At 39.0% G+C, this 27,029-nt stretch overlaps 1 protein-coding gene across 1 annotated transcript in view; it reads left to right on the forward strand.

Moving 5' to 3' along the window:
- Positions 1 to 24,321, forward strand: part of LOC130558057 (LIM and calponin homology domains-containing protein 1-like) — a 34,637-nt gene extending 10,316 nt beyond the window's left edge. The window contains exons 2-3 of the mRNA XM_057340283.1: positions 17,943 to 18,013; positions 24,129 to 24,321. Coding sequence (XP_057196266.1) covers positions 17,943 to 18,013; positions 24,129 to 24,306 — 249 coding nt within the window. The 3' untranslated portion in view covers positions 24,307 to 24,321. The remainder of the gene's footprint in view (positions 1 to 17,942; positions 18,014 to 24,128) is intronic.
- The last annotated feature ends 2,708 nt before the right edge of the window (positions 24,322 to 27,029 follow it).

The raw sequence follows: 27,029 nt of genomic DNA on the forward strand, positions 1-27,029 counted from the left end.
CACAGAGGTGGCTCAAACCAACAATTTTATAAAAAGAACTAGTTTGGGACTGCTATTTGGGTAGCCTTAAGTTAACCTTTACTTGTAGGCTGTTCATTAATCAGTATTAGTCATATTAGTCACAATTTTTTGTTAGTATTTTAGTATTAGTGACTCGTTTTTTCAAACAAACTACGGCATATATCCTGAAAAGTGGGTCGCGGCTTGATGACCATGGGAAAATGTGGGTCCCTTGGCCAAACTAGTTGAGAACCACTGTATTAGACTTTTACACCACTGTGTTTATCCCGCTGTTAAACACAACTTTTCCAAGCTGACTGTAGGGCTGTCACGATTATTAAATAATCTTCTCATCGCGATTGTTTGACCTCATCGAGATGGTTTCAGATCATCGCAATTATTGCACATCTCTATAGAAGACACTAGGGGGAGGGTCCATGTAGGTCCGTGTATCTTTTGGCCATTTGTTTTTCAGTTTGAACTTGAACAAACGGGAGTGAGAAAACGGCGCCATTTTCGTTTTTCGTTCAACAAAAAAAACGGAAAAACGAGAATTCGGCTTTTTTTTCGTTTTCAACTTAACGTTTAAAAAACGAATAAACAAATTGAAAACTAGTTTCTCACATGTGGACGGTATGAAACGCCCCCTTCCGCTGATTGGCAAATCAAAGGTCAGTAAGCGACGTCTTCGGTTGTCCCTCGGTTCCGAATAAATAGTCCTCCGCTGCTGTACAGAAAGTATGTTTCATTGCTCACATTAAACAACCGTCCACAAACTGTACAGGGCAGATTATAGACTGGACTTTCTTCTGTGCAACCTAGCGCATTTCGTATAAATATTTATATCACAAATATTTATGTTCGCATCCGCATCTTTCTAGCTCTCCAGGGTTAAATCTGCGTGGCAAAGCTGCGCGAGACACTGGACCACACGAAGCGGATTCATATACTTATTTTATTTCATTCAAAATTCGCTGTTGGTGGTTGTTGGGTTACCACATTTTTTTCCACAAGTTTGCTTCTGTGTACATTCCATCAAGTGAACCAAGACGAATTCAGAGTTTTGCTGCGTGACAAAGCTGCGCAAGACACTGGACAGTACGCAGCGGATGCATATAGGCCTACAGTGCAGTGATGTAGTCAAAGTGAAAGTGACCTATTTGTCAGATATGTTGATCAAGGCTCAGTCACTAGATTCCACAGAAAAAATCATTCAGTGTATGCTAAAGATTCTAGTATTTTATAAAACGTTTTTACTGTGTTATTTACGACTGGCACATGCGAACGATGACAATGAGAGAAATGCTGACAAAAATACAAATTAATTAAGCTATCACGGGGTTATTATTATTATTTTGACGTAAATAAGTCCTCCGCTGCTGTACAGTGGGGATCCTTAAAGTATGTTTAATTTCTCTCATTATAAACAACCGTCCACAAACCGTACAGGGCAGGTTCTAGACTGGACTTTCCTCGTGAAACCTAACGCATTTCATATAATTTTTTATATCACAAATATTAATGTAGTTCGCATCCGCATCTTTCTAGCTCTCCAGGGTTAAATCTGCGTGGCAAAGCCGCGCGAGACACTGGACAGCACGAAGCGGATTCATATAGCCTACTTATTTTACTTCATTCAAAATTCGCTGTGTTCCGTTGTAATTTGTATTGAGCAGGCCCGGATTAAGAACTCAGAGGCCCCTGGGCACAAGTGTCTTATGGACCCCCCATACACACACATGCGCACAATAAAGTTTTAAATTAGCCTAGGGTACTATGTGTATGAAACACCTCTATGTTTCAGGATTACATTGACAAGTTACAAACTATGATCACAACCTGAAGGACAATATCAACACCTGTACACATCCTCCATCATACAGGATTTACAACAAGATTGCAACAAGGCCTTCCTGGACCAGCAACAACAATATTAAGACCTTTCCCTGCATACTGTAACTCACTGTCATATTCGAGCACACACTACCACACCTCAACCTTTTAATTCAGTTCTATCAGATTCTTCCATAATTCAACACAAACATGCCAGATTCACAAAACTGTTCTTAAGAGAAAATATAAGAACTTTCTTCAGATAAATTACAGAAAGTTTTTTAAAATATTCTTAAATGCAATTCTAAAATATTTCCATCTTCATTTTTTCAAAGACTAAACGGGCAGGGCAGTCTTTGTCAATGATTATACTACAAGAGTAATTTGTCCATTTGTTAAACTTTATTTGTGTAACAAGCACCTCTCGACTCACGTTATTATGTAAGCGTGTAATGTGTTACAGTAAACGACATTAACAAGTATTATAAGTATTATTTAGCATATATATTATGACATCTTTTTTTTTTTTTAAACATTTTGCGATGTATGTAAAAGCACTGTGGATTACCAATATTTAGCCTTCATTATTAGATAAAGGCAGTTACTGATCAACATTATATCAATATAAAATAATTCACAATTGGCAAGGAAACACCACCAAATGTAAAAAAACCCTCTAATCTTTTAAGATTTAAGACAGCCACGAGGATATATCAACTCCTTAAATTTACAACAATAAAATCGTTCTCATTGACATATTTTCAGTTTCTGTTGTCAGTTCATGACGCGACATCATCTAACAACTTAGAATAAAAAGCGGTGATTTCGACTATTTGTTCTTTCACACAGCCTCATGGTAACCATGTGCATATTTACCGACGAACTTTGTTCATATTTATATATCCAAACAGTCGATAACAGTAAGCGGGTTTCCATCACTCTGGTTTTATTCGTATTTTGAAGTTTCGCATCAGACACGAGTGATGGAAACGCCAAATTTCGAATTAAAAACCCTTAATTCGCAAAAAAGTTTTTAAGATCGCTTGAGGTGGTTTTTCATTTTTGCGAAAAAGGGTTAATGCGAATAATAGGAGATGGAAACGCATTTGCCGAATAAATTCCTCCAAAAAGTCACGTAACTGCACTATGAGACGGCCGGTGTAACCTGACTAACCAGAGTAATGATCTTGTGACACAGCATCAGAAATGTTGTGATGGTCATTCTTAAATGCCTGAGCAAAGTAGTCAAGTATTTCTGTAATTGCCTCTTAGAACTGTCACGACTGTGTTTCCCGAACAGCAGGCATCCACAAAAGCACCGCATTTATTGTGTTTCATAATCGTCTGCTTGCGCAAGTATTATTATATATGAAAACTATTATATTCAGTGGCTTCTCTTACTTTTCTTACTGATATTTAGTGCCAGTTTATTAGGAAGTGACGGTTGACTAGTTGGATGGAAACGGTGCTTATTCGCAAATGTTTTATGCGATATTCCAATTTTGCGCATAAGCTAAATTGGCAACTTTGGATGGAAACCCGGCTAGTGACAGGTTGTTGGAAACGCTGTTTTGTACTCATTTTATTCACGAGTTACCTGTCGTATGGTGCTGCTTCTTCCTGCCGGGAAAGGGAGACCTTGCGCTCGCGGGGCAGCACTGGCGAAATTTTCACACTGAATGAAAGCTAAGGTTTATCCAAGAAGTCGCTAGATTTGTCGCTATGCGCTTCTTCTAAACAAAAGCCGATTAAATCAAAAGACAGACTTCCTAATTTAGAAACACTGTTTTGTGTGTGCACCTCCATGTGCGCGGGAGAGAGAAGCGCACAGCAGAATGAATATGACGTAAACGCTGTTATGTGAAAATGTTTTCTCTTGCCTGGGCCCCAAGCGCGCATGGGCCCCTGGGCCTGTGCCCATAATGCCCATTGGATAATCCGGCCCTGGTATTGAGGCTCCGTAAATCTAAACAATTAGCATTTATTTTTGTTTGATCATTTAGCTTAAGATGGCTGATGTATCCTTTTTTCATAAAGGTAAAAACTTTCGTTCTAATTGCACATTAAAGCTTGTTGTTCTGCATTTATTAAAAAAAGCGTACGTCTAAATAATAATAACCCCGTGATAGCTTAATTAATTTGTATTTTTGTCAGCATTTCTCTCAATTGTCATCGTTCGCATGTGCCAGTCGTAAATATCACAGTAAAAACGTTTTATAAAATACTAGAATCTTTAGCATACACTGAATGATTTTTTCTGTGGAATCTACACAGTGACTGAACCTTGATCAACATATCTGACAAATAGGTCACTTTCCCTTTGACTACATCACTGCACTATAGGCACGAGGCTGAATCCAGCTTCTTATTCGCAGCTTCGTATTGACGCTATCCTCTCCACCTTAAAAGACGCGACTCTTTAATTTTCCGGTTTCTTGTTCAAGCTCAGTTTAGGGACCGTCTAAATTTTCTCTTATTCGCTTTTTTTGCTTTTGTGTCTAAAAAAGAGCAATGAACAGTTTCTAAATATTAATAACACTGTGTGTGTGTGTGTGTGTGTGCGTGCGTGCGTGCGTGCGTGCGTGCGTGTGTGTGTGTGCGCGTGTGTGCGTGTGCGTGCATGTGTGTGTTTGTGCGTGCGTGCCTCGATTTTCTCTTTTAAGCTTTTTTGCTTTTGTGTCTAGAAAAGAGCAATGAACAGTTTCTAAATATTAATAACACTGTGCGTGCGTGCTTGGAGAGAGGTTGCTCTGCTGGCTGTCTGGTGCAGGCATAACAAGCCTGAACTGAATGCCCTTTGAGATGATAGTGGACTTCATGAGGAACCCTCATCACTCCCTCCCCTTACTATTCTCTTATCACTTAAATTATGTTTATGTTTGTAAAATGCACAGTATGAACCGTTTAATATGCAGTATTAACTGCAGTAATTAACTTATCCTCTTACATCTTATGTATTTATATGCTATGCATTTATGTTTTTGTTTTTTTCCTATTTTTTTGTTTGTGCACAGTTGGCAAATAAAGCTCGTTCTGATTCTGGCTTATAGTTATTATAGTTATACAAAGACAAAACGATATGACAACAGTTCAATTTACCATTCAATACACTAGTTATTGATTACATATGGTGATCTTGGCTAATTACATGCACTAATTACTTTACATTAAAATACAGGTTGACATTTCTACTCCAGCATTTTTAAGTTATGGATCCATGAAGTTGGCATATGTGTCAATACTGTTCAATGAGACATTGCACTTATGGCCCATTTTGAGGGGATTTATCTCAGTTGTCTTTCAGGGTGCTTTAAAAATGTCAAAGGTAGGTTATACCCAGTGTCCTTGGCTACCACCATGCAGAAAAGCAAACAGTTTTACTGTAGCATTTTAAAGTTATGGACCCATGAAGTTGGCATGCGTGTCAATACACGTCAATGGGTCAGTGCACTTATGGGCAAATTTAAGCTGCTACATCTCAAATACCCTTAAGGGTGCGTTGACAGTTTCACATTGGGCTTTTACCCAGTGTCCTTGACTACCAACAAGCCAAAAAGCAGACATTTCTACTGTAGCATTTTAAAGTTATGGACCCATGAAGTTAGCATTCGTGTCAATACACTTCAATGGGGCAGTGCACTCATGGGCCATTTTGAGTTGATATATCTCAAGAACTCTTAAAGGTGCGTTGAAAGTTCACATGAGAGTTATACTCAGTGTCCTTGACTCCCACCAAGCAAAAAAACAGACATTTTTACTGTACATTTATATTCCCCTCTTGTTCTCTCTGTCGTGGCTGTTGCATTGATCATTTTGCTTCACTCCTTATTGTTAAGTCTAGTTCGTCATTTTTGTATACCTTAATCTAGTTTTCTTCTAGTTGTAGTTCGATATTTTCTTCGCCCTTTGTTGGAGTTACCTGGACTGTTTGGCCACTCGGACTCTATCTCTCCCCACCATTTAGACCTCCACTAGATTGGATAACGAGCTTGCTCTTCCCCCTGGGCTCTGTCTGCGCCTCGATTGACCCTTACCTGCTTAAAAGGTTCATACTGTGCATTTTACAAACATAAACATAATTTAATCTGTTCAGCCAAAGTGATATTGAGAATAGTAAGGGGAGGGAGTGATGAGGGTTCCTCATGAAGTCTACTAACATCTCAAAGGGCATTCAGCTCAGGCTTGTTATGCCTGCACCAGACAGCCAGCAGAGCAACCTCTCTCCACGCACGCACAGTGTTATTAATATTTAGAAACTGTTCATTGCTCTTTTCTAGACACAAAAGCAAAAAAAGCTAAAAAGAGAAAATCGAGGCACGCACAAACACACACATGCACGCACGCACGCACGCGCACACGCACACGCACACGCACACGCACACACACACACACACACACACACACGCACACATACACACACGCACACAGTGTTATTAATATAATATTTAGAAACTGTTCATTGCTCTTTTTTAGACACAAAAGCAAAAAAAGCGAATAAGAGAAAATCTAGACGGTCCCTAAACTGAGTTTGAACAAGAAACCGGAAAATTAAAGAGTCGCGTCTTTTAAGGTGGAGAGGATAGCGTCAATACGAAGCTGCGAATAAGAAGCTGGATTCAGCGTCGTACTGTAGGCCTATATGCATCCTCTGCGTACTGTCCAGTGTCTCGCGCAGCTTTGTCACGCAGCAAAACTCTGAATTCGTCTAGGTTCACTTGATGGAATGTACACAGAAGCAAACTTGTGGAAAAAAAAAGTGGTAACCCAACAACCACAACAGCGAATTTTGAATGAAATGAAATTAAATAAAATAAGTATATGAATCCGCTTCGTGTGGTCCAGTGTCTCGCGCAGCTTTGCCACGCAGATTTAACCCTGGAGAGCTAGAAAGATGCGAATGCGAACTACATTAATATTTGTGATATAAATATTTAAATGAAATGCTCTAGGTAACACAGAAGAAAGTCCAGTCTATAATCTGCCCTGTACGTTTTGAGGAAGGTTGTTTAATGTGAGCAATGAAACATACTTTCTGTACAGCAGCGGAGGACTATTTATTCGGAACCGAGGGACAACCGAAGACGTCGCTTACTGACCTTTGATTTGCCAATCAGCGGAAGGGGGCGTTTCATACCGTCCACATGTGAGAAACTAGTTTTAAAGTTGTTTATTCGTTTTTTAAACGTTAAGTTGAAAACGAAAAAAAAGCCGAATTCTCGTTTTTCCGTTTTTTTTTTTGATGAACGAAAAACGAAAATGGCGCCGTTTTCTCGGTCCGTGTACGTCTTGTTAGTTTGATTTTCAATTTGAAACTGAACAAACAGGAACGAGAAAACAGCACATTTGTTCGTCTTTTCGTTAGGTTAAAAAAACCGGCTTGTTTTTTCGTGTTTACGCTCAAGATTAGAAAACGGATAAACGGCTTTAATTCTCGTTTTCCACATGTGGGCGGGAAGAAACGCCCTCTTTCCGCGGATTGGTGAAGCAAATACCATCCCTGACGTCATCAGGTCCTCCTCAGTTCGTTGGACAGAATACAGGTCCTCCGCTGCCGTACAAATCTCTAACTTAAACAGCTGTTCAAGGCGGATGTTCGACTGGGCGTTCTTCTGCGCAACCCAACACGTTTTAGAGAAACGTTTATGTTGTAAATATTGATCTAATAATATTAACACGGCAGTTTTTTTTTTTGCTGCCCAGAGGTAAAATTGTGTAGCAATAAAGCTCCGCGACTCACAGCCCGGAGCGGATGTGAATCACAGACCATTGTTCCTTCAAGTTTAAATATGACTATAAATTTGGGTGTATCAGTTTCTCAGCTACTGTATATATGAATAGACTGACTGGGCGCACAGCACATTGGACGGAGGTCGCGTGTCTTTACGTAATTTAGCCTGAGGGTGGCGCTCTGATGTTGATTTATTAGCAGGCTCTACAATCATACCGTAGAGAGGACACATTATATACATTGTGTTTAAATTAGTGTTGGGCGATATTCAATATAATCAGATCGTTCTATCGCCAGCCTGTGGATCGCCGATACACGATAGTATCGAGGGGCGGGACAATTACGCATATATCTATGACAAGCTGGATTTGTGGACAAAAACAGAAGCTTATGTGTCTATTAAATGCTCATGTGATCTCTGCTCAATCAGAGTTTAAGTTCAGTGCAGTTGGCACTGTTACTTACCACCGCAAACAAGAGAAAGTAAACTATTGCTATGAGTCAATATCATTCATCCAAATGCGTCATTGATGCCCGCGTGCGCTGTTATTACTTGATTGCCAAACGGGAACAACTCGTGCAGTGGTTTTAAACCCTCACGCTCATAGCAATTCCTGCGAGGAAAACCCCGAGCCGCGCGCATCACAAGTTTATCGCGCACTGAAAACTCAAAGCCCGCACATTATAAACTCTCTGGCGCGAGGAAAAGCCCGAGCCGCGCGCATCACAAGCTCTCTCGTGCACTGAAAACTCAAAGCCCGCACATTATAAACTCTCTCTGGTGCGAGGAAAAGCCTAAACCGCGTGCATTGCAAGCTCTCTTGCATGAAGAAATGCGCAATGCGCGTTTGTAATATTGATTTGCAACATATATTGGCAAACAGCCAACTATCGTCTAGGGAATCAGCTATCGCCGATAGGTCTGAGGATCGTCGATACACGATAGTATCGTCTATCGGAACAACCCTAGTTTAAATATGTGCTTAATGAAAATTTTCTCAGAACAGTTCATTGTAACTGACTGTATGAATAGGCTTACTAAAAACACAACCTATTTGCAGGTTATTATAGCAATTTTTATTAGTATTATTTTAAATGCTTTTTACTGAGCGTTACCCCAGCTAACAGATGATACCAGTTTTGGGTAATTTCGTGATTTAGCTTAGCTGGCACGCACCTACATGCAATCGCATTTTAAATTCAGCAATCAACAATAGAATAATTTAATTCTTGCAAACATTTATACAAATAATGAAACTATATTACAATGTAAAATTCACAGATTAAACACATCAGAAATGTTTACAAAATACAAAATGTAATTATGCAAATAAAATTCTAATTTCTTTCTAATTTGTGCGCAAAACATTTGATATTCATTTTAAAAGTAAAAAATACTTGACATAATCTTTCCGATATAATTTGATTACCATTCAAAAGTAACGGTAATGAAATACAGTTACATGTTTTTCTTTACTCAGCCCTGATTACAAACTGACCTGCTGCTAATGCTTTCATGTAGGCTATACACTGTCAGAAAAATTGTGTCAGATTTGTACCTTTAGGGGTACAATGGCTTGTCACTGGGGCAGTACCCTCAAAGGTACACATATTGTACCTTTCCACATGGATACCCAGACAGCAAGCAACCATTGAATCAATGAAAACAAATAGCTGATTTGTGAATGTTAATTGCGTTGAATCAATATCACTTTTGCACCTGCAATTAATGTTGAAACAAATCACCATTATTGTGATCAGTGTTTGCTTTAGTTGGGCTCTGGACTCTTGAGTTTAATGCTAAGTTTTCTTTACTGTCTAACACATATGTTGTGGCAAAGAAAACTAAGATCCAGTGACATCAGAAAATTATCTTTAAATTATTTTTGAGTGTCTTAGGTTTTTAATATGTGAATGCGGAGTTATGACACAGTTTAAAAAGATTTAAGCAGTTTTATGGTCAATTTACAGAATAAATGATTTTCACAAAACTGTTACATTTCTGAATCAGTTAGACATGAAGAATCGGTGTATGAATCTCAACAATAGTAACAATCAACAGAAAGAAAGCTTCATGCTGCAATGCATGCTGGGTAACATCACAGTACAAAACTCATTCATGACTCCCAGCATGCATTGCAGTTTACCTGAATTAGTTTGATGATTGTCACCATTGTTGAGATTCATACACCGATTCTTCATGTCTAACTGATTCAGAAAAGTAACAATTTTGCGAAAATAATTTATTCTGTTAGTCGTCCATAACACTGCTTTATTCTCTTAAAGCTGTGTCATAACTGCACATTCACATATGTGACCCTGGACAACAAAACCAGTCTTATGGGTCAATTTTTCGAAATTGAGATTTTTACGTAATCTGAAAGCTGAATAAATACACTTTCTATAGATATATGAGTTGTTAGAATAGGACAATATCTGAGATACAACCGTTTAAAACTCTGGAATCTGAGAGCGCAAAAAAATCAAAATATTGAGAAAATTGCCTTTGAATTTGTTAATCAGGGGCACTGTGGCAGACCATCCACTCACAAAAATTAAGTTTTTATATATTTAAGGTAGGAAATTTACAAAATATCTTCATGGAACATGATCTTTACTTAATATCCTAATGATTTTTGGAATAAAAGAAAAATCGATAATTTTGACCCACACAATGTATTTTTGTCTTTTACTAAAAATGTTCCCGTGCTACTGAAGACTGGTTTTGTGATCCAGGGTCACATATTAGTAACATATCACACTCAAAAGTAATTTACATTCATTGTGATGAAATAAACATTTTCTGATCTCACTGGATCTTAGTTTTCTTTGCCCCAACATATGTGTTAGACAGTAAAGAAAACTTAACATTAAACTCAAGAGCCCAAGTAAAGCAAACACTGATCACAATAATGGTGATTTGTTGCAATTTCAACATTTTTTAAACATTAATTGCAGGTGCAAAAGTGATATTAATTCAACGAAATTAGCAAATCAGCTATTTGTTTACATTGATTCAATGGTTGCTTGCTGTCTGGGTATCCATGTGGAAAGGTACAATATGTGTACCTTTGAGGTAGGGCTGGGCGATATGGCAAAAAAGTAAACTCGATAGATTTTTCTATATTGATCGATAACGATATTTATTTAGATATTTAATTAAAAAAACTGTATTTAAAATAATCTATTTTAAATACAGTTTATTAACAAAAGTTAACCTTTAACCAGTTAAAATTCAATTAAATTAATGCACAGTTGCAACACAGAGGATATTAGGCCATAAACAACATGTACCAGTTCATTCTGTCATGGCAATAACACAGAACGACCCAAGTGCGGTGAAATCCGAAGGTATTTATTAGGAAAAAACAGGCAACAGTCAATAGGAAACAACCCAACCACGAACGTGCTGCCTGTGGTGGTAAGAACAAGAGCCCCCAGAAGGGTTGCACACGGCGACTCGGGCAGAGGATAGGTCTCCGACAATAAGCCTTGGAAAGAAGTGTCTGGGGACCTCACTCGGCCCGGGACCCGCGCTGAGGATCTGGAGGACGGCCACGACGAGGAAAGAATTCCGGACTCCGCCTGTGGGTAGCTGCCTGCGCTCGAATGCGGTAGAGGTGAACGCCAACGAGAGCTGCCGGGAAAACAGGAAGACGGATGGAGTAATAGGAGAGAGAAACTTTACTTGACCAGAAAAGGCGATATCCAAAACTATGACACGACTAAGAAACAAAACTTCTACAGACGAGCCGCAGCTACGTCTGGGGCAGTCTGAAACAGGCTAAAACAAGCAACGATCAGACAACAGACAAGAGACACTGAGGGAATATAAGGGGAAACATAATGAGATGGAAAAGGTTGGCAGGTGTGGGGTAATTACGGGAACGAGTGCTTAATGAGTAACGTGTCAGCAGGCGTGCAGGTGCGGAGTGGAAAATCACCAGTGCGGGAAAGCCTAAGGAGACACGAGGGCGGGGTGAAATACGCATACACCGAGTACGCGGTCAGCCAGCGGCTTACCACGTACTCGACAACAACAACACAACCAACGTGCAGATGATACCCCGACCAGACCAAGGCCGTGACACATTCAGTCTCATTTTGACTCAATTGACTCGATAAGTAAAGGGAGTGTTCATTTAGTACATTCAACCAATGAACGGGCCCGTTACTGTGTACATTCTAACGCTATTGGCTCAGCACCTGCGCAGTGCGCTCATACATAACGCTGCAATAATGTCTTGCTCGGGGATTCATTCAATGCATTCAGTGAACCTTAAAGACAGCTCACATAAACTGTAGTACATTTCTTTAATCATGCAAGCATCTTACATACAAGGTTCAATATTTTAATGTGCACACAAACTCACTTCATTACATCTCTAATCTGTACAGGGCAGCGCTGGTTTGTTTCATATGCACCAGCTCATGTTAGCAGATATGTTAACGATGGATATATAAACGTTTGTGCTTGAGTTTCGAAGTAACTCGCTTGCAATTGCGCCTCAAGTTTGTTTTGTTTAACCGGCGATTGCGAAAAAAAATAAGACACTTGATAAACCGCGTGATGACAACCCGAGGTTCTAGGGCTGTAGTCAAGTCCACCATTGTCGAGTCCAAGACAAGTCCAAGACCAGGACTAGTCGAGACCGAGTCAAGTCCGAGTCCAAAGAGGTTCGAGTCCAAGTCAAGTCCAAGTCCAGAGAGGTTCGAGTCCAAGTCAAGACCGAGTCCAATTGAGACAATCAAGACAGAGACAGAAAAAAATCATGACTACAAGACCACATACTTAACTATTGATAATTTATGTGACGCAAGAGACAGCATATCTTCTATTCTAAGATAATCATTTTCATTATTGTTTGTAATGATCAAAAAGCAGATAAAATAAGGTCATTTTAATTTTACTACCTAACAGCAAGGTTGTGCAGCAATGAACACTTTTGTGCGTGTGTGCGTGTGCGCGCCTGCCCGTGCACGTGCGTGTTCGATAGAGGAGCCGCTAGAAAGAGCAGAGGCTCCACGGCTCGTTAAGCACGTCGGTGCCCATCCTTAAATAACATGTTCATCACAATTACAATAAAAATACGATCAATCTTATCTTTAAGCCCTACTTTCCAAACTTTCTAAAATACTCAAATGCAATGCTAACTCTGAAACATGGCATTAACTTACCTCTCTTTGTGATGCCTTTGCAGGTGTCTTACGAAATTGGATGTTGTCCCTAAATGTAATTTATATGTGTGTTTGGTATGGCCTTATCGGATTCCATTATGGTACAATGTTGCCTCAAGGCCACATTGTGTTTTTTTTGTAATTTCCTATTTTCCATTTGATTATATATAATATGAAATCTTTGAAAAAACTTTTTTACTTTCCAATAAAGGTGGCTCAGATTTTTTGTATCCAATTATTTGGATGGAAACCAGTGAAAAATGCACTTTTCATTGGAGAAGTAAAAGGGGCCGTCTGGCTAGCTGTTGAAAAGGAAACCAAACTACCCCTGTGGGTCATGTAACACATTCATTGGTTAGTATTTGAGTTCTTCTTTCCTGAAGAGCATGACCAATTAAACGGGTATCTTACTTTTTTTAAAGACTGAAACAAATTATGTTGCCTGGAGGCAACACCGTACCATAGATAAACAATGGATATGTGTCCTGCTAATAAATCAACATCTGAGGGCCACCCTCAGGCTAAATTACGTAAAGACACGAGACATCCGTCCAATGTGTTGTGCGTGTGTTCAGTCAGACTATTCATATAGGCTATAACCCAGAATCTGATCCACCAAAATGTATAGTTAGCCTATATTTAAACTTGAAGGAGCAATGGTCTGTGCTTCACATCCGCTCCGGGCTGTGAGTCGCGGAGCTTTATTGCTACACAATTTTACCTCTGAGCTGCAAAAAAACTGCCGTGTTAATGTAGGGCAGTGTTATGTGTTGTCCACAAGATGTCGCTATGACACTGTTGTGTTACGCCAGATTCAAGTATTTTTAGCACTGTTTTGAGCTTCTTGATGTACCATAGTGTTGATAGGCGTGTAGTGCGCCATCTTTTCTTCAGTTCATGTTATCAACACTATAGGTAAGACGTGTTAATAGTAGCGGAAATTTCAATTTAAAGTGTCTTTGTTGTTGTCACTCTAAAGTTCTGTCTATTGAGACATTTTATGTTCTAAACTGCTAGAGACCTAAAAGCAGAGTAATATGGAGGGTTAAAATGTTTTTTTTGTTTTCTCTTTTGAGTGTGGTTAATACGGGGTGGCTGATGCAAAGCTATACATGGTTATATAAGCGGCGAGAGATTGTTATTAAAATGAAGGTGCATTGGAATGTACTTTATTAGATAAACCTTAAGTGAGTTCATGTTATCAACACTATAGATGCCGTGCTGTGGAATAAACGGGCAAGCCACGATTCGAAATGCCTCTGTGTCGCGTCTCTTCTCTCTCTACCACCACTCACGAACGCACACACAACACAACGCAGAGCAGCAGCGGCGGTGCTAGAGGCCAGCAAGCACGCAGAGAGCGAGAGGGTTACATTAATATGATTAGATTAATATTTCCAACATAAACGTTTCTTTAAGACGCGTTGGGTTGCGAAGAAGAACGCCCAGTCGAACATCCGTTCTTCTTATAAATGATCTGTTTAATGTCAGAGATCGCAACAGCAGCTGAGGACCTGTATTCTGTCCATTGGAACTGAGGAAGACATGATGACGTCAGGGTCGGTATTTGGTTGACCAATCCGCGGAAAGAGGGCGTTTCTTCCCGCCCACATGTGGAAAACGAGAATTAAAGCCGTTTATCCGTTTTCTAATCTTGAGCATAAAAACGAAAAAACAAGCCGACTTCTCGTTTTTTCGTTTTTAACCGAACGAAAAGACGAAAAAATGCGCTGTTTTCTCGTTCCTGTTTGTTCAGTTTCAAATTGAAAATCAAACTAAGAAGACATACACGGACCCGGAAGCTATCGAGTAGTATGATTAACCGTTCTGTTGATGTCTTTGGAACATGTCGTTGCACGAATATGCAGGTTTTATTACAGAAAAAAGAAAAGGTTTCAACACGAACACAAAGGCCACCCCATGTTAAAGCTTGAGTGATGCAGTAGTCATTCCCTTACGAAAGTTAAACATGTTTTTTTTTTGTGATACAAGTGTAGTAACCATGTTTTTTTTTTGTTTTAACTGTAGTAAAACCATGGTTTTTCAATTTTAACTGTAGTAAAACCATGGTAAATTTCCGTAAGGGTTATCAGTGATAAGCAGTGACATCGGGGTTATTCTGAGTTGATTGAATATAAATGATGTGCATGGTATCTTGACCCCAACATATTTGTCACCTACATTTGCAGAATTAGCCATTCTTTTTTTTAATAATGCATGTGTTGTTTTGCCACAACAGATGGCAAAACAATACCATGGACCAAGAAATGTTAGGCATTAAAACGACAGATCTGTGAATTACACTACAATGTGATAGTGGTATACATATTATAGAGCTGTGAATTATATTTTGAGCTATTTTGTTAATACAGCATGAACTGCATTTATATGCATCTATGGCCAAATACAAAGAAGCACAGAGCACTTGGACGCATATCTATACGTCAATAAATGCACACTTTCCAAGTCCTAGGTCATTTGTATTGGCAACTGACATTAACAGTGCAACTATATTCACAGTAGGATTGGCTTTTACAATGCACTGCTGTTCACATGAGAATCATACCCACAACAAATATAAGTCCATGGTTCATGGTAATGTAAGTCGCTTTGGATAAAAGCATCTGCCAAATGCATAATTGTAAATAGTAAAATGTAAATGGACCATCTCCGCACTTAGACATCCAGCTACATCAACCTTCACTTAAAGGCGCAGTTCTTGAAAATCAGCGGCCACTAGCTTTGTATTATAGTTTTGCAACGAATCTCTGAGTCATTTGCCCACCCCTCCCTTTCGAATTACGACGGAGGCCGCAACAGTAAAAAAAGATGTCGTCTACTGAGACAGCGGATAGCAGTGATACAAGCAATGATGTTTCTTTGCAAAGGTAAGGCAATATATTAACGTAATTAATCATTTAACATGTATTCTATTGCAAAAGTTACTGTTACAATTCTATAATTAGATATATTTCTTGCGTGCTATCTAGTACACGCTGAGAGTAGTGAAGTAGCTAAAGTTAGCTAATCATAAATAGCAACGCTGTTCAAAGCGTTTGATCTGACAGCGACATAGGCAGTTAGGTGTAAGTTAGTAGATGTTTGTCTCCCCCTTTGTAAAGTCAGGAACAACCAGAGTACGTACCGCAGGGACGGAAAAACATTATTATTTGGAGGTTATATGGCCATTTGTATAAAATGCTAACGTTACCGTTTCAACAAAACAGTTGTTTGGTAAACATTGAAAAAGTGGAAACATTGAAAATGTTGAATTATCTTACCAGTCTAGCAGAAAACAGGCAACTTCGGCGTCGCCTTGAAAACATTTGTCTTTCAACAGTGCCTTCCATCTGGTAATAGATACACCGATGTTTATCCTGGATTTCTGCCGCCGTTTGTCTCTAATTCGTCTGGCAGCATCACGTTTGTGCTTCTTTGACGACGGAGATTCACGCTCTGTCGGCTCTTGTGCACAATACGCATGGTCCTCCATTTTATCAAAACTTCTAAGACAGAACAATCAATTGCTTCAGCTAGACGACGACTACTCCTCCACCTCTCCGTACTACGACTTACTACTTTGTGCGTCTTCAACTCAGTGATGACGCAAGCTGCGTCTAAAAACACACACGAAGACCAACATATACGAAACGCGCTCTGTAGAGCTGCTTGTCCGTTAGAGCTTACTGTACAAAACATGGCTGCGCAACATAACAAATTCCATGTAGATAGGCCCTATGTAGATACAACTGGTTTATTCTAAGGTAATAAAAACATAACTTTTCATTACGTAAGGTTTTTATACACATCTAAAGACACAGTTTTGTATGTTATATTGCATTTCTGTTAATAGATCATACAAAACATCCCGCACTGTACCTTTAAGTTTTAAATCAAAGACTCTGGTAAGATGTCATGGGTCATGTCATGCCTTTTCTCATGATGCAAATAGAGTTTGACAGTGAAAGGTTATAACTTAAGAATATGTCCACATGCCCCGCCCACCTTGATAGCTTCCGCTTCCGGGTCGGTACAAACTGCAGAAAATAGAGACAGAATTTTCACACGTGTATTTTAATTTCCGATTTCCACTTATAAACACATTTGAAAAAAATGGACAACGGGTCATTTGTTCGTTTTTCGTTTTCGTAATCAATGCAAAAAAGGGAAAAAGCTGGATTCCCGATTTTGATGTTCCAATTTCAAAAGGAAAATCCGTTGGCCGCCAAGTACATGGACCAGGGAGCTGTAGAGCATCTGCATATTGCATATTTTATTGTATATATTGTAACTGAAGCATGATTATACTTGTAAAATGTACCAACACAACACAATCACTTAAAAAAAAAAACTAAAGCATATACCATGAAAATAACCTGCAGTACAATTTAATATTATTTCAGTGTGAAAACCAGTCTACCAAAATCTCATTAACATAGAAGTAAACTTTTATTTTAGTCTTGCAAGTGAGAAAAAAAAACAGACTAGAAGCTTTTCTATGACTGATAGCATTTTAATGGTGGCTTCAATTCACTCCTGATCAATTTACTTAATTTACAAGTATTTGGCGGTTGTATTATTGACAGGTAAAAGCCTATAAAACTTAATAAACTTTACACACAGTAAATCCAAAATGTCAGGAATAATTAGTGTCTTTATTCGCTTAAGAGAGAGATTTAGTCAGGATGAGAGCTGCTAATACCAAAACCTTTTAGCTTTGCTATGTCAGAGTAAGAGAATATTTCTCTCTTTCTTTTTTGTTTTTTCTTTTCACACCTCTTCTCTAAAGTACAGTAGCAGTCTGAAATAAGCAATGGACTGATCTTTGATTTGTGCTGGGTCATGGAAGGTCATTTCAGTTTTTGATGTCTCATCTTCTTGAATTTTCTCTGTTGTAATGACAGAGACTACACACACTATTCAACACACACACCTGCAGACACACGCACACGCACGCACGCACGCACGCACGCACACAGATTTTTTGCCCATGAGGACCTCAATTTTGGTCCCCACGGTGACACGAGTCCCCATGTGTTGGTGTGCATTCAGGTTTAGGTCCCCACCGGGATATACAAACATGAACACACACACACACACACACACACACACACACACACACACGCATGTAGTTATAACTGATTGGAATAATATTTTCATATTATTATAAAAATGTTTCATAAAAGGAATGTGTGTGTTGCAGGCAGTGACTGGTAGGAGTTTTGGTGAAAAAGATTTCAGAGCTGGACTGGACAACGGCATTCTTCTGTGCGAGTGAGTACTCTCCTAAACAACACACATGTTAGGTTTCTATACATTGTGGGGACTTTCCATAGGCATAATGATTTTTATACCGGACAAACTGTATATTCTATTGCCTTTCCCGAATCTAACCCCAAAACCTAACCATCACAGAAAACTTTCTGCATTTTTACATTTTCAAATAAACATCATTTAGTATGTTTAATAAATTGAAAATGTAAGTGTGTGAGACTTTTACTATCATTGTGGGGACATTTGTGTGTCTACTTGTTTTTATACAATGTTTTTTTTAACTTTTCATTAACATCAAACCTGAAATATCTTAATATTTATTTGCTGTTTCATTCGTAACGTCATTCCAGCATCTAAGGCTATATTCATGGCGAGAACTAGTCAATCTATAAACCTTTTCATCAGACGCTCGCGACTGGACTGCAGTTAACTTTTGTTTGTTTAGTGGTCTGGATAGTGTCTAACAATATTTTTAACTATTTATATTTAATTGAATTTATGTAAATATGAATTAATGTTATTATTTTATTGTTTAATAATTGTATTAAATAAACGATTTTTAAAAATTTGTGGTATGTTAATTTGATTAAATAAGCCATTTGATATGTATTATAATATGTAAAAAATCTTAAATATGAACTGAATTATTTAAATTCCCCCTACAATGTCCAATGTAGTAATTCTTAGTAGTTCTTCAAGTAGTTCTTACAAGTTTTGCAACTTGCTTTCCGAACAATATCAAGCTACAGAATAAGGTAGCATTCACATCCTTTTTTGGACATTAAAGTTAACCATTTTAGAGATAAGTAAAGCTTAAATTATTAGCCTATGATGTTTTTTGTCCATGTGTGCATTAAAGAGAAAGAAGCAGTCTATACGCTATAGCGTTTATCGGCAGTGTTTTTGAGACGTTTTTCAACTTTCATACCCAAGCGATTTTCACTGGCGATGAGCCGAGTGAACGTGCAAATTCACTCCCTGACATAGATGTCGCTTAATGAAAAACAGAAATACCATGGTACACAAGGTGGCGCTGCGCAACTTTATGCTTCTGACACTCGCTTGCCACACAGAAGAAGAATTCATTTTGCTTCCTCTTCATCAATGTGTGCTCAGCAAGAGCGTTTTGTGCTTGAGTGCCACCAAGTCGTGTTTTACTGTAACTTCAGCAGCTCCAGGCATGTGAATAAAAGCGCCAATCTCATTGGTCGGCCAGTTTTTAATGCGGTGTGACAAACCCCAAAAAACGAACCAGAGTCGTTTAAAACTAAATAACGATTATACGTCTGCCGTTTTGTGCGCCGGTGTGCACACTTATATTGGCCCCCATTGTTTAGTCACGAGGCGTTTAATGCCGACAATAAACGCGCGCTATTATCGTCCTGGTGTTGACAAGCCTTAAGGCTGTGAACTGTTTCATAGTGTCACTCAGGGGCGCAATTCACAGGAGGACATGCCCCTCACTTTTTGAAACTTTCCTCTTCAATTGAAACTGCTCTTCCAGAACTCGTTTTGCAAATATTTCCTTTGGCAAAAGAGTTAAAGAACCAACATATATGTCCTGTGTCAGCCACCATAGTGCTTCGAAAGGGAGGGGTGAATGGTGGAGTGAGCCGCTGGTTTCAATTGAGGCAACTATTTAAACAGCCACTTATGAGAGCTGTTTATTCATATCACATATTTAAGCAAAACTTTAAAAAAACCCAAGGTGTTTACTACAGGCTTCAGGCTCACAGAATTATAGGTCTTCACCGGTCCAAAAATGTGTACCTGAACCCAAAGAACCAGTGATTGTGCTATACAGAACCGACCCGGACCTGTCCAATATTTTAAAAGTTGGACCCGAACCAGGCTGGAAAGTTACAGACGTGATTGGACCCGATCGGCACATATTTCACAGTAAATTGCTATTGACAAGTCAACTTTTTGTCTTGCCTACTGTTAATAGCCTTCTCCCTTGTACCTGAATGTGATGCATGCAATCCTCCTTATGTGTTCCATTCATGATTTTCCTCTCTTGCCGATTGAACAAACATGCTAAATCCACTCATTATTTTTGCATTTTTTGTATCTTGAGTCAATTAAAAAAAAAAATACAACTTCGACTGTTTGCCCTTTTGAACTACAATAACGATTGCAATTTCTGTGCTCTCTGAGCCTAGTCTGACCATGTGACAGTCACGTCTCCGCAGTCAACCACACCCCCTGCATCAGCGCTCTCACCCCGCTACACACGTTTCCGCTCACCCGAATACTAATGACTTTTACCTGCACCTCATCATCTGGACACTATGTTCTCCCTTTACCCAGTGTTTGTTGTCTGGTCTAGTTGTAAGGTAAGTGTTACCTGTCACGGAACAGGAGGAAACAGAACCCAAGCGCAGGCAGGAAAACGGTAAACTAAGGTCTTTTATTATTAAAGATACAACACAAAACCCAAGATGGGGAAAACTCGGCACAAACTAAAAACAGAAATCCAAAAGGTAATCCACAGACGAACAGGGTAATCCACAGACGAACAGGGTAACAACCATAACAAAACCGCCCAGGACAGAGAACAAAGGGACATTAAGTAGGAAACACTAACGAGGGATAATTACAAAAGGGAGGTGAAGGGCAGGTGACGGAGATCAAACACTAAGGGTATGATTATGGGAGTCAGGAGGGCGGGGCTGAGCGACATGACAGGAGGACACGCAGCGCAAAGTGACAACAATGGCCACGTGTCTTCCACATATAACAAAACAAGCACAAAAGACATGGCACCGTCACAACTCCTCCTCCTCAGAAACCTCATGATAGGAAGGACAGAGTTGTGACAGTTACCTAGCTCCAAACCTGTTTTTCCTGTGGAAGTTTACCCGTGTATTCTTGTTCCATGGATGTTTTTGCTTGTGTTTGTTTGTATCATTCTGTGGATTTACCCACTAGTGTATTTCGACAGCTCGGTTGCCAGTTGGTGAAAATCACTGAATATTGCAGCAAACAAACGATCTGGGTCAGAGCAGATTCCACCCTTTCCGGTACTATTACGTTGCAAACTTAGAAAGAATTACTATATTATTTTATAACTTACGAGGAGTAATATACAATTTTATGACGGTTGTTTAAACGAGACAGCAATATGGCCCGTAAATGCAACCGCCGGAGGACGCAACCTCTTAAAAGAGCTGCTGATTGAATTATATTTGCCAACAACAAAACCATCAGATAACCTTACAGTGTAAGAGTTTATGCTTTCCATTACACTCCTGTAAGTGTCTGGCAACTCCTGTAAGTGTGGGGTCTGAGGAGGAGGAGGGGCGGGGAAAACCCTCGCCAATATTTTGAATTTGGACTGTGATACCTAGCTCAACCGCTCATACAGCTCCTTTAAGATAAATAAATGTAAATTTTAGAATATTATTTTTTTGTGAAATGTGACAGCCTTATGTATGCGGTCGACAAATGCGACCTCCGGAGGATACAGCCTTTGAATTGAGACACAGCTATAAGCATCTATGATCACCGACCGCTTTCAGTAACACACTTTTCTTATCCTAATTTTACAAGTTGTAAGTTACAAAACACGCACAGTGCTGAATGACACTAATCACGGCAGGTGTTCTCCAATCGACTCGGGTATTACACACAGACCCGAGACCCAGAGAATTAGTATTGGGATCCGACCCGGACTTGGGGTCCTCCGGGAAGACCTCTACACAGAATTTCCGACATATTTTAAATTATAATAATTATATAATAATTATTACATTATGAAGATAAAGGTCAGGATTTTGTGTTTTTTACTTTTCATTATTTGAAAAACTGGAAAGCATGTTTGGAAAACATGACTTGAATATTTTACTGTAATTTGGACTGTATTTACGTACTTGCATAAATCTTCTGGGCACCAGAACCAGGTTTAGTTGAAATTATGCTTCATCTATATGAAAAAAGCTTTTCAATTATTTGCTGTTTACTATTTTAAATAGAATGTTGTGCCCCTGGACATAACCATTAATTTAGGGTTAAGCCTGAGTTGAGAAGAACTTGGTAACCAGTGTTATGAAACAGATCAACCTAAATTAGCCGTTGTCTCCAGCAAGACCTTTACTACAAAATTTTTACCCTTGTAATTTACCTTCCTCCCTTTGTTTCACATCATTCCCCCAAGGAATTTAATTCCAGAAAAAAAAACTAGACAGATTTCTTTGGAGCTTTATTTGGATCATCATCAGTTTCCAGAGAATGTCTGGCGGTGCATATTTATGATTGTCTGATTGTATGATTGCCTCTTTATGCAGATAGATGTGGCAATTCATCCCTGTCCCAGACAGCAAAGTGTGCAATGTTGTGCTCTAGTTTCTTGGACTTAGCATGTTGACACTTTTGGTTACACACTAAAAACGTTGAGTTGAAATGAACCCAGGTTGTTTTGCATCCCAATGTTCAAACTTTGAATAAATTAGACATTTTATTCATTCTAAAGAGAAAAAAAGACAATAACAAATTTCATGATTCAGTGCAAATTACAGACTACCAAAGTTGATGAAGCTCACGTTACTTTTAATAACAGTTAATGTTATGTGAACGGTCCTATTTTGCATGCTCCATCATTTTCTGGTGTACATGAATGGATTATAGATAAAAACCATTGATACAAACCTTGTTTTCTCCAAATAAATCCAACAATTTGTCCATGCTAAAATTCTGAGGCGTTATTTAGCGAATAGACTCTATATCAAGTTAATAAATCTATTATTGTTTGCTCATCAAACAACAAAAAACGATGACAAAACACACTCACTGCTCCTCACTGATTAACTTTCATAACTTTAATATGGTTTGATCTATATTTCATTTATACTGTGAAGACTATAAAGTGTTATTTTACACTAGACTCCTTTATTCAGTTTCTGTACCTGATAACCACAGTTAGAACAACCTGAAACACCTGAAAAACACTGTCAATTTCATTTGTGTGTTTGCTTTATTGTCATGGCTCTGCTTCATTTAGTCATGTTTTTCTTGGTCCTGCGGCAGAGCCATGACAAAGCCTTATGTTTTATGTGAGAAAACCATGAGTTGTTTGTTTTTTACTTCTCATGTGTTTTCTCGTGTCTTGTCTTTGGCCCCGCCCCTCTCGTCTCATGTATTGCTTTCCTCCTGTGTCTCATGTTCCTCACCTGCCCTGTGTAATTATCCCTCGTTTGTCTTGCCTATTTAATGCCTCATGTTTCATTGTCCTGTGTTCGTTCATTGTGTATGGTGGTGTTTTGTTTGCCTTCCCTGCCTTGCCTGTCATGTGCCTTTGACCATGTTCGCTATGTTGCCTGTGTCCCTTGTAAGTGTTTATACGTAGTGTCTCATTTTTGATTTAGTTCAGTTTTTGCCCTCTCATGGGAAGTGTTTTGTTTTGATTTCTTGTTTTGTTTCCGTGTTCTAGTTATTGTTCTGTTTTTGCACCCCATCGTGGGTTTTTGTTTTTGCATTCATTAAAGTCTTGTCCTGTTATCCCTTACCTCTGCCTGCGCCTGGGTTCTCTCTCTTTGTGACCGTGACACTTTATTATATTTATTTGTGCTATTGCTCATAATTTGATAATTTGTTTTAATTTTATTACTTACTGATTGACTGTATTTGTCTATATGAACTTTCTGTGAGTTAGGCTAATAGTTTTGGTATTATAATTATTAAGGTTACATAGGTCGAAAGCAAACTAATAACTAGACAATATTATTTATTTATTACTTTTTTGTGGCAGGGCAAGTAACAATTTTGGCAGGTCCAGTAAAAATGTAGAAATTAATGAATGCATAATAACCGTCATAATCGTGTAACCGTGATTATTCCTCAGACTATAATCGTACCAACAAAATCTATAATCGTTGCACCCTATAGTATCCATAGCTTTGGGTTATCTCAGTGGTCAATAAAAATTACCCAACCTATAACCTATCGAACTGGGTTACAGTAAAACTCAACAACACTGAGAAAATAACCCAATAACATGACCCAACTGACATAAACCAGCCATTGGGTAGATAAAACTACCCAAAGTTTTTTAGTCCGTGGGGTTTGGCTCTGATTCACACTGCCACTGTAGACTCTCTGATGTATCTCTCTTTCGCAGACTATTGAGCTCCATCAGACCGGGTCTTGTGAAGAAGATAAACAGGCTGCCCACTCCTGTGGCTGCTCTGGTAAGAACTTTTCTACATCGAAGCATTATGTCACATGCCCACCTTACATGTCTAAGAATCTGTGATTTTGTTTCTCTCTTCTTTGGGGTTCCAAGCTGGATACCCTAATAGACATTGTTACAATTAGTGCATATCTCAGTGCAACTAGCAGGGAATTACAAACTATACAACAGTTTAGTGAAATTTCAGATACATTGGGTCCCTCGTGATTGGTTTATTATAATGAGATGCCGTTCGAAGTTCACAGCAGGTGTTACATGGGGCTGCAACAGTCTAAATCATCCATGCCCCAGTGTGTAAATTTCATCACATTTGCCATTATTCTTCTAATGATGAGATGAGCTCTGCCTCTGCACCCCCACTCTTCATTCCCGGAAATCACAAAATACATACCTGCAAACTCGCCGCTTTTCGGCGAAATTCACCATTTTGAATCCAAATATGCCATTCTGGTGAATCTTATAGATCCAAAGAGTTTTTATCCTGAGTGGGGGGGAGGGGGGGGTTCTTGGTGATTTATAAAATGTAAGTCCTCGGGTGCCATATTTTTTTTTAGATTATTTTTTTATTGAAGAACAGAATCCACATACATAAAACTAACACACACACACCAGGGTTTGCAAACATAAAGAAAGAAAAGAAAGAAACACATTTTTTTAAAAAGGAGAAAATGTTAAGAAGAAAGAAGAAATGCCGAACTAGTTATACATAGTCACCTAGAGGTGGAAATTATTCAACTAGGCACCTTTAGATTAAACTGAAATGATATTAGACTAACTAGTTATTATACGAGAAAGTCTCTCAATAAATTCTGACCATGCCTTAATTGCTCTAGTTTTAGCTCCGTTAATTCTTGCAGTTGAGCGCTCCAACAGTGCAATATTTTTTAATTCTATAAGCCACATTTTGTCAGCCGGGAATGTGGGTTCAAACCAAATCTTGAAAATCACTTTCTTAGCTGCTGTTAGTGTGGAGTACAGTATTCTACGTTGGTCTACATTCAGATTAAGATCATAATCGTCATTGAGAAAGCAAATACAGGGACGTTTAAGAATAACCCTGTCACAAAGTTCTGAAATCATTAAAAAAAACCTTATCCCAGAATTTACTGACAAGAGGGCAGTCAAAAAACATATGCATATAGGTCCCCACAGTATTAGAACTACACATTGTACAAAAAGGAGTAGGCAAGCGCTTCATTCTGTGTAACACATAAGGAGTTGCATAGGCCTTGTGAATCATTTTAAAGTGTATAAGTTGATGAGCAGGATTCTTGGACATTGCCGGAATCCCTTCCCATATCCATTCCCAGTTGGGTTTGTAGGGAGCCAGTTCCTTTTCCCATATTGTAGTGATGGGTAGTGCGCAGGAGCTGTGATTTCGCAGCTTGTTGTAAATAAATGAGACTGCTCCCCGTGTCTGAGGGAAATTCACACAGTCCAGCAGTGGGTGAGAGTCCAGGTTGCAGTTCCAGGGTACTCCATAGGCGCGCATTGCACTTCTCAACCTTAAGTACAAAAAGTAGGAATGTCCAGGGAGGTTGTAGGAGTCTTTCAAATCCTGAAAAGACCTTAAACCCTGTTCATCGAAAATATCCCCCATTACATATACCCCTTGATCAGAACACGGCTTAAAAACAAAGGGCTTTCTCTCCGATTGTATACTATGATTATTCCAAATCGGTGACTCTTTAGTAAATTTACTAACACCCCCTATAAATTTGCAGACATCATGCCAGATTTTAAGAGATTCTCCTACAATTTTATTATCAAACTTCACAGCTTTCTTAGATAAACCAATAAATAGCATATCTTGTAGTCGATGTGGTTGCACTGCTGACACTTCAATTTTGCGCCATGCAATCTCCGAATTTACCTCCAACCAAGTCTTAATAGAGCGCAGACGGCACGCCCAGAAATACAGTTGAATGTTAGGGAACGCCAAACCTCCTTTGGCAGAACTTCTTTGTAAAGTTTTAAGTTTAATTCTTGGGCGTTTATTGTTCCAAATGAATTTAGTTATACTAGAATTCATCTCTTTGAAAAACAATTTATAAGGAGAAAGAGGGATCATGGAAAATAAAAATAAAAACCTAGGTAGAACATTCATTTTAATGATTGCCATTCTACCTAGCAAGGAAATTGGCAATGCGTCCCATCTCTGTAGGTCTCGTTTAATATTATTGAATAGAGAACTATAATTTTGTTTGACCACTGTCTGTAGTGAGGGAAGGATCTGAACTCCTAGGTACGTGAAAGAGCTCCCCACCGGGATTGAGGATGACACGGAAGTAACACTGTCTGGCCCGGACAATGGCAGCAGTACTGATTTCTCCCAATTAATTTTGTACCCGCTTACTTTACCAAAATCGTTGAATATTTTAAGGCATTGAGTAATAGATGTAGAAGTGTTAGACAGATATAATAAAATATCATCAGCAAATAGAGAGATGTGATGACTGGAGTTGTCTATAGTAATAGGGGATATTATATGATCCTGACGAACCACCTGTGCCAAAGGCTCTATCGAGAGAGCAAACAACAAAGGCGATAGAGGGCAGCCTTGTCTTGTGCCTCTACCCAGCAGGAAAGCACTTGAGGAACACATCCCCGTCGACACCCGTGCTAATGAATTTGTATAGAGCGTTTGTACCATATGTATAAAGTGAGGACCAAAGCCAAAGGACTTCAGAACTGACCACAGATACGTCCACTCGACCCGATCAAAGGCCTTCTCCGCGTCCAGCGAGAGAATGGCCCGCTGATCAACAGTCCGACTGGACGCATCTATAATATTCAAAAGACATCGGACATTATCCATAGCGCAGCGGC

This window comes from Triplophysa rosa, linkage group LG8 (genome assembly GCF_024868665.1).
Source record: "Triplophysa rosa linkage group LG8, Trosa_1v2, whole genome shotgun sequence".
Lineage (NCBI taxonomy): Eukaryota > Metazoa > Chordata > Actinopteri > Cypriniformes > Nemacheilidae > Triplophysa > Triplophysa rosa.